Source organism: Octopus sinensis, linkage group LG17, assembly GCF_006345805.1.
Source record: "Octopus sinensis linkage group LG17, ASM634580v1, whole genome shotgun sequence".
NCBI classification, from domain to species: domain Eukaryota; kingdom Metazoa; phylum Mollusca; class Cephalopoda; order Octopoda; family Octopodidae; genus Octopus; species Octopus sinensis.
In genome coordinates this window covers 24,488,931-24,505,196 of record NC_043013.1, presented here as the reverse complement: position 1 = coordinate 24,505,196, position 16,266 = coordinate 24,488,931, and the positions used below count along the sequence as shown (strand labels likewise).

The window sequence follows — 16,266 nt, the reverse complement described above, 5'->3', positions numbered from 1 at the left end:
AGTGACTTCGAAATTTCGGCCTGCTGAGCTTTTATCGAGATGTGGACATTCGAGCTCAGCTTGACCTTATATAGTTTCTGGTAAGTTTAATTTTTCTCCGGTAGCCGGAGTTCTATTGAATGATAAATAATTGATAAAAATCAAGCAATCCGATAAAAAAAAAACAAAGACAATTTCGTTTATAGTTTATTTTTTCGTTAATAGTTTTTTAAATTTTTTTGAAGAGAACAAACGTAGTGAAACTTTACTAATATGATTATACATGAAATTATATGATATATGCATTAGACGTATATAGTTATAATATAAAAAACACATCGATATGGAGTACAATATTTAATTTCATATATTTAGGAAGAAAAATAATTATCAACATGATGCTTTATTCCTGATTTGTTCTATATCTCTAAAAGATGTTAGAATTTTTTTTCTTTTTACAAGCCAGTTTCTGAAGTAACGGCAACTATTCAATAAGCGATTTATTTTTACTTGAATATTTATAAGTTTTGTTAGACTGTTCTTCCTTTTGACTCCAATCTCCACTAATATTTTCTTCACATTTTTACCTGAAAAGAACTGACTCAGATCATAACAAGATTTATTAACAATAAAAATGAAACACATAAATATTTCGTATTTAGTCTATAATTACATATTATTCTAGGACATCATTTAAAATTAAGTTACCTGAGTGAGGTCAGATTTTTTTAAGATTTTGCTAATTTATTTAAAGAGCATAAGATGTATATTTGTTGGACATGCGTTTATGAAAGTTACAATTGCGTGAAATGAAGCTTTGATTATAAATAATTTTTCTAAACATTTTAAAGATTAATTTTAAACCAAAAGCAATTATTGACATTTGTAACAGATTGAGGTGTAGAATTTGTTTGGGAAATGTTGCGTTTCCGATACCAAACTGAATATTTCCATCTTGTCGGACGTTTTTAATAGTTAAATGGCAAACGGTATCTACGAATAACACCGTCTGCAGGCAATATAGCCGATTACTACTGTTAAATCAACTAATACAACTAATACAACTAATACAATGATCTAATGTAAAATGTGTCACTTTAGAAAGTGTGACCAATAAATTTTAGCATTCACAAAATGTTCTTAAATGTCTTAGACATAATAATAGTATTCTATAGTGATGTCTAAGATGAATTTGTACGAGTTGTACAATGAAAATATAACTGAAATTAGACCCACGTTAGCAGAGTGAAAGAGAGTAAAATTCTTGAATAGTCTTAAAAGGTGAACGAGAATGAAATAGGTAGTATGCACTTCGTTTATGTCACTGATGCCACTGAAAAGGGAATGACAGCCGCATATTCTGCTTTACTTTGAAACCAGTCAAGGAGATCATCCAATAATTGACAATTCTGATCGTAACATTTCAACCAAATGGCTTGAATACCGTACTAGAAGGTGGAATAAATAATTATATATTTTTTGTTATAATTTAAACGAGTCGCAAATTGCTCATCCACCAAGTCGTCTGTTTATTAATCAAAGCGTCAACTGTTCCTATTTCGTCATCAGCAAACATAAATCAAAACTTCAATCGACCGATGCGCCTTGTATGGGAAGTGGTGAGTTCAAACAGCGACATCAATCTTATGAAATAAATTATTGAGATGTGGATGGCAAGAATATTATAGATTATGCACAAGGTCACACACGTAAAGAAGGGTCCCGCAGATAAAATCGAACCCTTCCCTATGCAAGAAGTAGTCAATCTTATTGAGATTTGAGAACGTAAACAGATGTACTGCGAATCCTTTCGTCCGACTATCAGCCGATAATGCCAATTTCACATAAATATTAAACGGTGATAGTGAAATATTTCAACCTGACAGTTACCATAATTATTCTACCAAAGAAATAAACGTAAATTTGTAAAGCTAAGCTTACAATATTATACTAGTGAATGTAAATTATGAATGTTAATATGGAGAAGATCTTACATTTCTGTTTTAGTTCTACGGGAGAAGTTTTATAAAATAATCCAAAACGTTCATTATAATTAATTTAAAAAATACTAGCAGTATCACCAGGCGTTGCTCGGGTTTGTAAGGGAAATAACTATATAAGCATTTTTTAGAGATGTAAAGTATAATAGCCATCTCAATATGGCTAACCACAAAGGGGGTGTTACTCTAGCTTTTTACGTTCTGAGATTTAATAATACACTTTTAGAGAGTTACTTCCCTTATATAATAGCAAAAAGATGCATTAAAATAGGAAAAATGATGGTAAATTGTTTTTAAAATCGTAGACTCATCGTAGACGCGCGCTAATACCCATAAGGGCTCGATATGAATCACGACTATAAGATACCCGCTTTTGGTTACACTGCACCGCAAAATGTGGGAGTAGTTAGGAATCTAAATCGTAGGAGACAGACACACAACTTCACGTTTATATATATGTCCTGAAAATTAATTTCTTAGCAGAATGTTAATTAATGTCCCACTGAGATTGAAACAATTACGGAAATTTTTTCTGTGTGTGGAGGTAGAAAGTGTATGAAAGAGAGGAGAATGTAAGTGTGTGAGTGTGTGTGTGTGGGGGGGGGCATGTGTGTTATTACCTGTCTTGTGACACTTTTTCACTCTGCCTCAGCTTGGGTCAGATTCGACCGAAACAGCAGGACCTTTAGCTGAACAACCTGCTGTTCTACTCCGAACAAAACACCAAACTGCTGAGACTGGTTGGTAAGTATAATGTTGTACACGTAGGTGTGACCGTGTGTGTGTGTTTGTGTGTGCGTGCTTTGCTTATATCTGTGCGAATGCATTTGTATTTTTGTTGTTACTGTTTATCCCTAGGTTAGCTCTGATTAGGCAGAACTAGGATCAAAGAGCCGTGGTTAATTTGTTTTTCTTGTTTGGTTTTCAGTGTCTCTTGATGTCAGTTATTCAGTGATTTGTTTTTTGTATTCTTAAAGACAGGGATGTGATTTCAGAGAGACATGGTTGTTATTTCATGCAAGTCAAATGCTTCTGACGAGGCTCAGCTCCTTGTTGGCCATTGTAGATGTGTGTGCTGTTCAGATAATGTAGACTACACATGTAACAATGATGAAAGAAGTGTCTATAGAAAGTCGTGACTACGGACGCCATACCCACTTTAATTTACACCTTCGTAAGATGATGTCCTATTTCTCAAATGGAAAAACGTCTTGGAATAAATAATTTTTTTTCTGTAACTACCAAAGAATTAAACCCTACACTCTAGATTTCACAGTTGCAGAATAGGGACAAGGGAAAAGAAGCCTGAATGTCCAGCAGAAATACGGAATTCGTTATAAAAAGTTTTCATCTGTTTAATTTTTTAAAATATGATTTTGTCAGACGAGCTGCGCTCAAAACCTTTTTCAGATCTTCGGTAGTCTTAGGAGGGGATTTCCCTCTGACTGTATAAATGGCCAGAATACTTGCAACATTATAAACCCCACTATAGACATCTAATGGATTCTCTGTCGATCTAAAGATGAGTATTCAGTTGTTCGACAAACTGAATTCCTATTCGTAAAGTTAATGAGTAGGTAGCTGCATATTCCACAGACTTGTGTATCCTTAACACAACTCTCAGGCCAAAGAATTGTGGTACAATGTGACAAGACTGGCCTTCTAAATTACAACCCATACAGTGAGAGGGAGGAGGAATCTACCCTAGTATTGGACTGGTACTTGGTACTTTATCGACTCCGAAAAGATTAAAGAGAACGTTGACCTTGGCCTGATTTGAACTGAAAGTGCAGGGAGTCGTAACAAATACTATAAGGTTTGGTATCCGACACTTGCACGATTCTCTCAATTAGGTCAAATGATAACCAACGAGTGTTAAACAGTGCATTGAATTCAGTCTGATTTTTTGCCAAGAAAAACAAATGATAAAATATTGAAAGCAATAACAAAATATAACAAGACAACAGTTATAGTAACAATTAACTTCAGTCGTATAATATCAACTATTGCAATATAGAAAATTAATGATAATTTCTTACGTAGATTCAAGATGAGATTTTGATGGCGGCGATTTGAACTCAAAACGTAACGAGACATAATTGAATCTTGTAATGCTTTTTTGTCCGACATAATACCGACTGTGCCATTTACTAGCCTCGATTTAATAATAATAATAATGATTTCTAAGAGGGACAAAAGGCAACGCAAAGAGAATTAAAGTCAATTTAATCGAGCGAGCACGGTGCTTCCCCAACATCAGAACAACGTAAGGTAAAGTTGTCCTGGCAGGTTTTGAACTTAAAACGTTTTTTGTTCGTCGCTCTACCAGTTGTTATTCATCGCCCTCCTGCCATGCATCAACCATAATAATAATGATAACAATGATGATAATAATGATGATGATTATGATAATAATATGACAAAGAACGTAGCAACGGGCGAAATACTGCTAAGCATTTCGTCCGGCGTGCTAACGACTCTGCCAGCTCCACCATCCCCCCCCCGCCTTCTAATAATGAGTAATAGTAAAATGATTACACAGTTTCAATAAATATTAACAGGAATTGTCCTCATTATTGTTTTAAAAGAAATGATAATTACAGGGTATATAAACATAATACATACACACACACAAACATATATATATATATACATATATATACCAATGTAAATATATATGAAGTGTGTGTGTGTGTGTGTGAAAAACAAGAATATAAAGGATGCTAAATAATGTCAAATGAGTAAAAGTGTAAAATAAGTTAAATTGATGTTGCTGTGTTGTGTTCCATGGATAGAAATCCATGATTTTTCAACAATTTTACTACAGTGATTTAATGGAGTGAACAGTGAAAGCAAGTTTGGTTGTAGTAAACAACAATAACAGCAGCAGCAGCAAGTATAATGTTAAATAATTTATAAAATTGGTTTCGTAGTTTTCAAAAGTATTCGACGATACTGTCAAAATGAATTTTTTTCTTTAAATGAGAAACTTTGGAAATGTGCTTGACAATGATTTTCTATACAGTTTTCGTGCATCCATTCAAAAGTGTGTTTTCTTTTGAATTAATTGAAATATCATGTCTGATGATGACATTTTCGATTAAAATTGATTACTAATTATTTTCACAACACTCAGATTACATATGATATTCTTTACCATTTCCATAAGAAATTTGAAAAAAATTCCCGAAGTTGCTGGGTAATATTGTCGTACAAAATTTTGATTATAAACAGGTACACATCACATTATTACCACCAGCAATATCCTCAAATATCAGCGACAAGATAGCTGTACACGAATATATTCTGTTTTATGGAACGAGCGACCAAGGTTCATTTCTATTGATAAAACAGTTTTACAGATCCAGCTTGATCGGCGTCACCGAAATTACAATACATTTTACTTGCTGTATAGGGTGTATAAGTACTGGCATCCATCGTAGTGGCTTTAACAAACACCTGACCGTCATTATTGAAGATAAAAGTAACAAAATTCAACACATATCTTGGATAGTTTCTGAAATATGTCAAACGTCGACTCATGGATACTTCTATCATTTTTTCAGATTCCATAACATCGTAATCTGTAACGATACAAAAAGAAAAACAAGATGTATGTTAGAAAAGCTACCCTAAATATTTTCAGATCAAATTTTAATTGTTCTGAGACTGCATCTTAAAATCTGAGCACAATTTCATCAAAGTCTACAACAATGTTTAGATAATTCCATTGGTATCAAAGTACAAGCGTTAACTTGTTTTGTTCATTCGTTTCGCCTTTGTTTGCAAGTGTGTGTGTATGTGTTATTAATTTTCTATATTACAATAGTTGTGTGTATGTGTGTGTGCGTGCGTGTACGCCCGTGGGAATTTATTCTATATTTTGTTACCACAAAGTAATCGTAACTAAAACTCAGTTGTGGAACTGTATTTTATCTATTTTGTTTAGTAATGAAGACTATCAAACATCAAGCTACAGACATTTAGTCTAGGACCTTTGCAGTCTAACCCGAAACTTTATTTGGATTAAGGAGATAATTTTAAATTACAAAGCCAGCAAGGAACAGATTAATATTAATAAAAGAGAGAGATACAAGTATTTTGCCACTGCTTTATCAGATAGACACGCAGCATTATAGTTAAATCTCATATATCTGTTAGGGTAGATAAAGATGCTGATATCTCAAGATTGAAAGAGCGTCATGCTGTATATAAAGCAGCATTTAGTTAGATGCCATTGTATTCTGAGTTCAAATCAAGGTCTGCAGACGCCTGTCATACAAGAGCTGTAGGAACAGCGATTAATACACGGGGTTGAGAGACAGCGAATATGAGCCGGGCTATATATGAATTCTTGAGGCTATAATCGGGCCTACGTGAAAGGAGTGATGGGATTTTAGAATGGATTTTGCTCCTTCATTATTTTTCTAATTTAGGCACAAGGCCAGCATTTTAAGAGGAAGGGTGAGTTGTTGATAGCATCGATCCCAGTACTTGAATAGTATTTTATTTTTTATTGACCTCAAAAAGAAGAAACGCAAAGTTGATCTCGGCGCCATTTAAGCACAGATAAAAAATCGCAACAAATATTGCAAGCCATTTATTTCAACTCTGTAACAATTCTGCCAACTCGCTCCATTATAATAAAAGTTTGGATACATGTTCTAAGTCAGAAATCAATATTTTACTAAAATCAACGTCGTAATTTCTTCATTATATCGACTAAAATCAACTTTGTTCCAAATATAAACAAAATCAATATTTCTTTGATATCTGGGCGAAGCTGGTTGTGTAAGTAAAATGTACGCTTCACAAACAGATGGTTCAGAGTTTGATTGTAGTGGGTGCCTCTTTCAACAAGTGTTCCTCATCATTGCCTTGGATTAACCAAAGTCTTATCAATGAAATTGACTTGACAGAAACTGTACGAAGCCCGTCGAAAGGACTGTCACTCCTCACAGAGGACTTGACTCACCGTCAATTTAACAGCTCCACTTGGTCTCTTGTGTATCTTTAACCCCTTACCCAACAATTATTTTGAAAATAAATGTATTTTTTCAGACATATTTTTTAATTGTTTTATTTTTTAATTGTCGATTTTGGCGAGTCTATCTTTTGACGAGTTAACTCGCCAGAGATAGAAAAAAACGATTTAGGTCAAAACGCATATATTCGTTTCTGCCGGGTAAGGGGTTAAGAGAGTCTATTTTGTTGAAAGTATAAGAACCAAGCCATCGATCTAAGGATAACTCATGAGAGATTATTTATTCCATTTCACCACCTATTTAGGAAGCTCTGAAAATGCCATGGAGCATCACGGTATTCCAGCTGACTCTCTTCTAAAACTTTGCTGCACTGTGAAGCACAGCAACGCTTATCTAGAAGCACATCAGAGGTTTGCAAATATAATCTACTCAATAGTAAATTATATTTTAAGGTTTGATCATCGTGAAAAAAACATGTTTATACCTTATCGTCGATAAGTATTATTAATAAAACAAGATCACTAAACTGTAAAGCATTTCTTTAAAACTTCTCATTGAGAAACATCATAAAGCCTATATCTCAGCTTGTATGAAGAGAAGCACTCTCTTACACACACACACACATATATATATATAATATATATATATATATATATATATAAACAGAATGAGATAAAATCCAAGGGTGTGAAAGAATTCAGACTGTTCTGAAATCTTTCACAGCCTTCGATTTTATCTCATTCTGTTAATTTTTTATATATATATATGCATGCTAATATATGACCTACGTTGGACACCTCATTTGCATAATCACCGAACCTGGAGCTTAACTGTAGTCTGTCCATAGCACTTGTAACTCAAGGGTACCAACGAATTTGAACCAAACTGTTTTGATCCATACAGGTAATTCCCAATAGATGGATTGCCTGCCCTTCTTTTGTTTGTCCATTTACTCGTGTGTGTGTGTGTGTGTGTGTGTATATATATATATATATATATATATATATAGACACACATATGTATGTATGTATACACACAAACACACACATTGGAGTGTTATTGAGAATTTTCTTTCGTGACCATGTAGTCTTTCGTTCAGTGTCAGCGTTATCAGCGTGATACGATGAGCAAGTATTCTCTATTACTGCTTCGAGTCAACCAATTCCTTATGAGGGAAATCGGTCGACTGAAATTGTATAGAAGTCTGTGATATATATATATATATATGGGTAATGTGTGTGTGAGTGTGGGTGTGTATGTGTGTGTGAAGCCACGTGATCTAAATATTAGCATAGCTTTCACTGTCTGCGTCTCTCGCTCTCTCTCTCTCTTACTCTCTCCCTCTCCCTCTTTCTCTCTTTCTAGCTGTTACATTCTCCATGTCCGGATCAGGACTATCGAGATTTTGTCTGCTCCTGACTATGTAGACACCCAACACAACGAGCAAAAACGCGGTACAAGCTACGATTTATACTCGCTTGCGAGTGTGGCTAAGCTTCTAGAAAACTCCAATATATATATATATGTGTGTGTGTGTGTGTGTGTGTGTGTGTGTGTGTGTACGTACGTGCGTGCGTAGTGGAGGCGCAATGGCCCAGTGGTTAGGGCAGCGGACTCGCGGTCATAGGATCGCGGTTTCGATTCCCAGACCGGGCGTTGTGAGTGTTTATTGAGCGAAAACACCTAAAGCTCCACGAGGCTCCGGCAGGGGGTGGTGGTGATCCCTACTGTACTCTTTCGCCACAACTTTCTCTCACTCTTACTTCCTGTTTCTGTTGTACCTGTATTTCAAGGGGCCGGCCTTGTCACTCTCTGTGTCACGCTGAATATCCCCGAGAACTACGTTAAGGGTACACGTGTCTGTGGAGTGCTCAGCCACTTACACGTTAATTTCACGAGCAGGTTGTTCCGTTGATTCGGATCAACCGGAACCCTCATCGTCGTAACCGACGGAGTGCTTCCACGTGCGTGCGTGTGTGTATAAGTTATAAATGACAGAAATATGATGAAAATTTATTTAACGATATGAAAATTTAATGATCCCGACAAATTGTTTCGTAACTTCAACCATGTAAATATCATTTATATTATTATAATTAACAATAAATAAATTACATGTCTGCATTAATGCAAAAATTCTTTTAAAGCAATGCAGAAACAAAGTTATGTTCTCAGCCTTTGTTAAATACTAAATTCACAACATAACTTTTCAAAAACGCAAACTCAATGATTAAAAGTTTAAGGAAGACAATAATAATAAAATTACTATAAAATAATAAGACGATTGTCTAATAAATGGAATGGAATTTAATAATTTAATTCAAAAGTAACTAGTAGATATCATTAGAGTAATAAAAGAAAAGAGATATATTTATTACTAAAAATCTAGAAAATAAAAGATCGTGGAAATAGAGAAAAAATCTTTATATGATTCCATAAACAATGATTTGTCGTGATATTTGAATTTCATATTACTCTTTTACTCTTTTACTTGTTTCAGTCATTTGACTGCGGCCATGCTGGAGCACCGCCTTTATTGTTAAATAAATTTTCATCATATTTCTGTCATTTACAATTTTATGCACTCCTTATCGTTTTCTCTTGCGTTGTAATATATATTGTCGATGTTTTGTAGAATGATAGATTAAGCAGCTTTTTTCAGGAGTACTACTGGATTACTGGTATCCATATATTATGACATATATATATATATTTCTTTACTGCCCACAAGGGGCTAAACATAGAGGGGACAAACAAGGACAGACAAAGGGATTAAGTCGATTATATCTACCCCTGTGCGTAACTGGTACTTTATTTATCGACCCCAAAAGGATGAAAGGCAAAGTCGACCGCGGCGGAATTTGAACTCAGAACTTAACGGCAGACGAAATACGGCTACGCATTTCGCCCGGCGTGCTAACGTTTCTGCCAGCTCACCACCTTCTGACATATATATGTGTGTGTATGTGTGAGGGTCCGTAGCTTAGTGGTTAGGGTGTTGCTCTCACGATCGTGATTTCAATTCCTAGGCCGGGTGCTGCGTTGAGTTCTTGAGCAAGCCCTTCATCTCACGCTGTTCTGCAATCATTTCGACACCTGACAAATGGCGCACCGTACACCTTTTCAGACAACGTCGATTTTATGGAGAGAGCGAGATAATGTGCAGCATGATCCCTATAAACAAATATGTATGTACGTATGTATGAACGTGTGTGTAGGCACATGGTGCAGTGGTTAGAGCGTCTGGCTCACAATCATGGGGTAGTGAGTTCGATTCCTGGACCGGGCTGTATGTTGTGTTCTTGAGCAAGACACTTTATTGCACGTTGCTCCCATTCACTCAGCTGTAGAAATGAGTTGCGACGTTACTGATGCCAAACTGTATTGGTCTTTGCCTTTCCCTTGGACAACATATGTGGTGTGGGAGGCTATTATGCATGGGTGACTGCTGGTCTTCCATAAACACCCTGTCCGGACTTGTGCCTTGGAAGCTAACTTTCTTGTGCAATCCCATAATCCTAATAACAGGAGGTGGTCCATATACATACATACATACATTATATATATATATATACATACATTATATATATATATATATATATATATATATATATATACCAATTAAGGACTGAACACGAAAAGTGGACAGTCAACATGCTAGATATAGACGTCAAATCGCCATTCACCACAAAAGATTATGTTCTCAGATCAAACTTGAGTTTGATCTGAGAACATAATCTTTTGTGGTGAATGGCGATTTGACGTCTATATCTAGCATGTTGACTGTCCACTTTTCGTGTTCAGTCCTTAATTGGTATATATAAATATTTTAATCTTCGGATTCTTTTTTAATATGCTAGACCACTGGTCTTAATTGATAAATATCAATTTCTACCCTTAATTAATTTTATATATATATATATATATATGTATGTATGTATGTATGTATATTCCATATTTTCTACTAATCAATCTAATTTCCTTTTGGACGTACACCTTTTTATATGCATTAGTCACGACATTCTCACTGGCAAAGCACTTCATATTCAACCCTCCGATGAAGCTGTGGGATGTCATTCATACACTCAATTACGAGTCCACTGCATCTTATAGAAGAAACAGCTGTAAGCTAATGAAGTTCATAACACAACCATTGGTTTTCCTGTGTTATCTTTTACACACACACACACACACACACACACACACACACACACACACACACAGACTTTCCAAGTTCTATAAATTCGAAATAATCTACAACGGAATAGTCTCCTCAACATATACATTAGTAACATTCATGTAAGAGGCATCAAGTTAACGTACTTACATTACACATATGTATCATATATATTTTACATATTAAAGGAATTCATATTACATGCTTTCTTTCGAAAATTGGCTTTAGATAGTAAGAATGGTGTCAAAAGTTTTAGAGAATCGTAAGTATCAAATATTTTACCTGTGATTTCACCGCCAGAGATAGCTTTTGTTCGGGCTCCAGCGCAGGTTGTATAATCAACAGACATACGTACAAGACGACCTTTCCTCAACAGTGATAGCAGCGACGTAAACCTTTTGATTGGTATGACATCTTTGTGAGGTTCGGTGATGAATTTTAAATTGCCATCCCTGTAGAGTTAATTGCAAGATTTAGTAAAAGAACATTTATATATATACATATAGCAAAATAATTGAGATTCGGATGAATTAGGTACTTAAGTTGAAGCATCCAAATTTAGTGCAGTATTATCCGTACAACTTCAAAACAAGGTGAATAAAATCAAAATAAGCAATAGGATATCCAGAAGTGATGCAGTGCCAATCCAGAAAATGTATATCTACCAGCTAATTCCTTCAGCTGCCCACCTGTTCGAAGTCTTCGATGTAGGAGTGCAGCAATATCGATATGTTTTTCTTTCTGAACATGAGCAACAAGTACTGTTCTTCGTTCCGATTGTTTCTTATGACCTTCTGTTGTACATACAATATATTTATTTTTTTAAATGTTCCCTTCGTTTTCTCCATTTTTAGACTGTATGGATTTACATCCAGTCACCGTAGAAAGGGCATCTTTTCTAACACCCTCCCATACATGAGAAAGCTATCTCATCCTGAGAAGACTGCTTTGTTGTTGAGACGCGGACACTAAATATGAAACTGCTTATAGAGCGAGCATCTGCTTCTTACTACCATATGTACAAAAGCTCCTGCTAGAGATCTCTAATACTATCACTTTATCGCCATAGGATTTTCCTTTTGACTTTCTGTTACTCAACGACCTGCACCATGAAGTTGATTGTAGTGGGTTTTACATATGCTTCATATAACATACTCTCTCTCTGCCTAGAGAGCGTGGCTTGTAATGGTGCATGGCGTGCCACATGTCAGATGCTAACCAGGCCGCAAATCAAATTAAGGTGTCTGGATTTACTTACCACATTCCTAAAGATTTTGCAGAGTTAAAAAATAAAAGCAGTACTACACTGGTAAACTGCTCCTCAATTTGCTTTTTGACGATTGATGGCTCCAGAGAGCTCAAGATGTATTTTGCTTAGGCGTAGTTCCTATTGGAATACACCCAGTGCCATACATATAATTATTGTCAGATCGCCTTTAGCGGTATTAGTAACATTATAATATATATATATATATATATATATATATATATATATATATATATTAAGGTATGTAGAAAAATACAACATGGACAAGAACGTATAACTCTTAGAAGACGACACAATAAACACGGACAGGACACTCGAAACCCTCAGTCTTCAGTCAAGAACCGGATCATCGTAGTAATTTCGGCTGATTAATCTTGAGATTACTAGATCACGGCCAGCCCTCCAAGAAAAACTAAGCAACGAGCATTAGAAAAACTAAGCTGGAAGCGTAGATTTCCTGGAAGAAGGATCGAATGCATACGAACACCAGGACAGCAAAAGGGACAGATATAAAAAAAACAAAAAAACAATAATGGAATACAGAAACATGAAATACAGAAGCATTAACGTGAAAACAACAAGTGTCTTACGACTGATAACAAGCAAACAAATTTTTCTCTGGCGCATTGGAAGAAGCCTTTATAGCGGCGGACGAAAAACAACGATGTTAACACGACGAGGGTCAGGAGCTGAAAGGCAGATTTCGGCCAACAGTCACGTGACAGAGAAGAGGGAAAAAAAAGAAAGAGAAGCAAAGGAAGAGAGAGAGAGAGGAGGGACAAACGCAACAAAGAGAGAGAAGAGAGAGAAAGAAGGAATCAGAGAGGAGAAGGGATGGGTGTCGAAGAATGACCTGTGGTGCAGAGCGAGACAAAGAAATAGGAGGGTAGTGGAAGACTAGACCAAAGAATCAGAGAAAGAGAAGAGAAAGAGAGGATGAGTAGAGAGAAAAGAGAGAGAGGGGGACAGATCAAGTAAAAATGAGAGAGAGAGAGAGACAAACAGAGAGTCGTACCAATTATTAAGAATATGTGCTCACATTAATGATAAGGGGGGTACGGGGCGCCTGGAATATATGTTAAGGTATGTATGTAGAAAAATACAACATGGACAAGAACGTATAACTCTTAGAAGACGACACAATAAACACGGACAGGACACTCGAAACCCTCAGTCTTCAGTCAAGAACCGGATCATCGTAGTAATTTCGGCTGATTAATCTTGAGATTACTAGATCACGGCCAGCCCTCCAAGAAAAACTAAGCAACGAGCATTAGAAAAACTAAGCTGGAAGCGTAGATTCCTGGAAGAAGAATCGAATGCAACGAACACCAGGACAGCAAAAGGGACAGATATAAAAAAAAAAAAAACAATAATGGAATACAGAAACATGAAATACAGAAGCATTAACGGTGAAAACAACAAGTTCTTACGACTGATAACAAGCAAACAAATTTTTTCTCTGGCGCATTGGAAGAAGCCTTTAATATATATATAGAAGTGCAGGAGTGGCTTGTGGTAAGTATCATAGGCGCAGGAGAGGCTGTGTAGTAAGTAGCTTGCTTACCAACCACATGGTTCCGAGTTCATTCCCACTGCGTAGCAACTTGGGCAAGTGTCTTCTACTATAGCCTCGGGCCGACCAAAGCCTTGTTAGTGGATTTGGTAGACGGAAACTGAAAGATGCCTGCCATATATATGTATTTATATATATGTGTGTATGTGTGTGTGTATGTTTGTGTGACTGTGTTTGTCCCCCCAACATCACTTGACAATCGATGGTGGTGTGTTTACGTCCCCGTAACTTAGTGGTTCGGTAAAAAGAGACCGACAGAATAAGTACTAGGCTTCTAAAGAATAAGTCCTGGGGTCGATTTGCTCGACTAAAGGCGGTGCTCCAGCATGGCCACAGTCAAATGACTGAAACAAGTAAAAGAGTAAGAGTATATATATATATATATATATATATATATATATATATATATATATATATAATCTGGCGGTAGTTCATATATCCGAAAAGACGCACACTCCAAAACATTAGAAGTTGTTTATTATTGACGGTCAGGGAGTGACCATTAGTTTCACATTTATAAGGCTCTTAGCTTTACGGGCGACGCGTTAGACTCGTTGACCGGAGGTGCATAGCCTCTCAACAACTGGAGGAAGAAAAACGAAATGATCAGTTAAAGTTGTAAACAAAAATTTCAAAACGAAATTCTACTGGAAATATTAGGGTGTCAAGAAAGTTCTTGCGGTTCTTAACCTTTAAATTCAAATACACATATCTCGGCTCAAACAAAACTTTATTAACCGAAATGAACACCATCAGAATCAACACACTTTTGGCAACGCGAAACAAGCTTATCTATGCGTTCTGGTGGCAATGAAGTCGTTGATGGTATGTTTGGCATCGTCTTAGTTTTTGAAGCATTTCTCACACAGGAAGTTGTCGAGATGCTTGAAAAAGTTCCAGTCAGTAGGTGAGAGGACTGGTGAGTATGGCGGATGAGGCAGAGTTCCGTAGCCCAATTCGTTCAATTTCTGCAAGGTCAGTTGTGCGACGTGCGGTCGAGCTTTGTCGTGGAGAATTGGTCCTTTTCTATTGACCGATGCTGGCTGTTGTCGGAGTTTCTTATGCATTTCATCCATTTGCTGACAGTAGTTCTCCGCCGTAATGGTTTCGCCTGGATCCAAAAAGCTGTGATGGATGAGACCGGTCGCAGACCACCATACAGTCACTATGACCTTCTTTTGGTGCAACTTTGGCTTCGGAAAGTGCCGTGGAGCTTCGTCGGCGTCCAACTACTGAGCTGAGCGTCGGCGGTTGTCGTAAAGAATCCATTTTTCATCGCAAATCATAATCCGGTCGAGAAACGGGTCGTTCTTATTGCATAAAAGAAGGGAAGACGACATTTCAAAACGGCGATTTTTTTTGTTGTTGTTCAATTCGTGCAGCACCCATTTCTCAAATATTTCTGTTTTTCCAATCTCTTTCAAGTGGTTGGAAATTGTCATATACGTTATGTCTAATTCAGAAGCAAGCTCTCGAACAGTTGTGCATGGATTGGCCTCGACTAAAGCTCTTAGTTGATCGTTGTCAACATCCGATGGGCGACCACTACGCTTATCATCTTCAAGACTCGTCATCGCTACAAAATTTCTTGAATTACCATTGTTTTGTTCATTCATTAGTGGTTCCTGGGCCAAACGCATCGTTGATATCGCGAGCTGTTTCAGCAGCTTTTCGGCCTAGCTTGAACTCGAATAAGAAAATTGTGCGAATTTGCTTTTTGTTAATGTTGTATTAAACGTTCCAGAAAAATGGCCTAATTATTCAAAAAGAAAAAGATTAACACGATTAGATAGAGCGAAAAACGGGCTTTAAAATTATATATAAAATCAAAGTAATTTAACGAAAATTAATATGAAAACACTTCATTTAAAAACAAAATTTTAAATTCTGCAAGAACTTTCTTGACAACCTAATAAAAGAACGTAAGGTGGAGTTTTCCGTTTTCCGATCAGCATATAGTCGATTACTTTTCCTTGAGCTGCGTATACAATGAAGAAATATAAAAAAGACTTCCGAATTTGATTGTCTTTTTCAATAGAGTTTATATAGAAATACCAGATTTGTTCATTCCAATCTTAGCAGCAATGAAAGTCAATTAATGATGCTGGGAAAACAAAATCAAAGTAAAAATGCAAAAACAAAAGTTGTTTAGGGCCACAATTGTTGTCATTGAGAAGGGGTTGACACTGACGCTTGTGTTGAGTAACTAAGTTCAGCTCGTACGAAAATGTTTGTGGAGGATTAGGACTAAATCTGTTTTTATTGGAGCGAATTAGTAGTAA

The 16,266-nt window shown here is 36.2% G+C and overlaps 1 protein-coding gene across 4 annotated transcripts in view; it reads right to left on the bottom strand.

Annotated features, from left to right (window-relative positions):
• Window positions 1-422: 422 nt before the first annotated feature.
• Window positions 423-16,266, bottom strand: part of LOC115220992 — a 197,563-nt gene continuing 181,719 nt past the window's right edge. For all 4 annotated transcript variants that reach the window (XM_036510448.1, XM_036510450.1, XM_029791210.2 and 1 more), the window contains 3 exons: window positions 11,424-11,593; window positions 2,421-5,563; window positions 423-2,047 (listed from right to left, as the gene is read on the bottom strand). In XM_036510448.1, coding sequence (XP_036366341.1) covers window positions 5,319-5,563; window positions 11,424-11,593 — 415 coding nt within the window. In that variant the 3' untranslated portion in view covers window positions 423-2,047; window positions 2,421-5,318. The remainder of the gene's footprint in view (window positions 2,048-2,420; window positions 5,564-11,423; window positions 11,594-16,266) is intronic.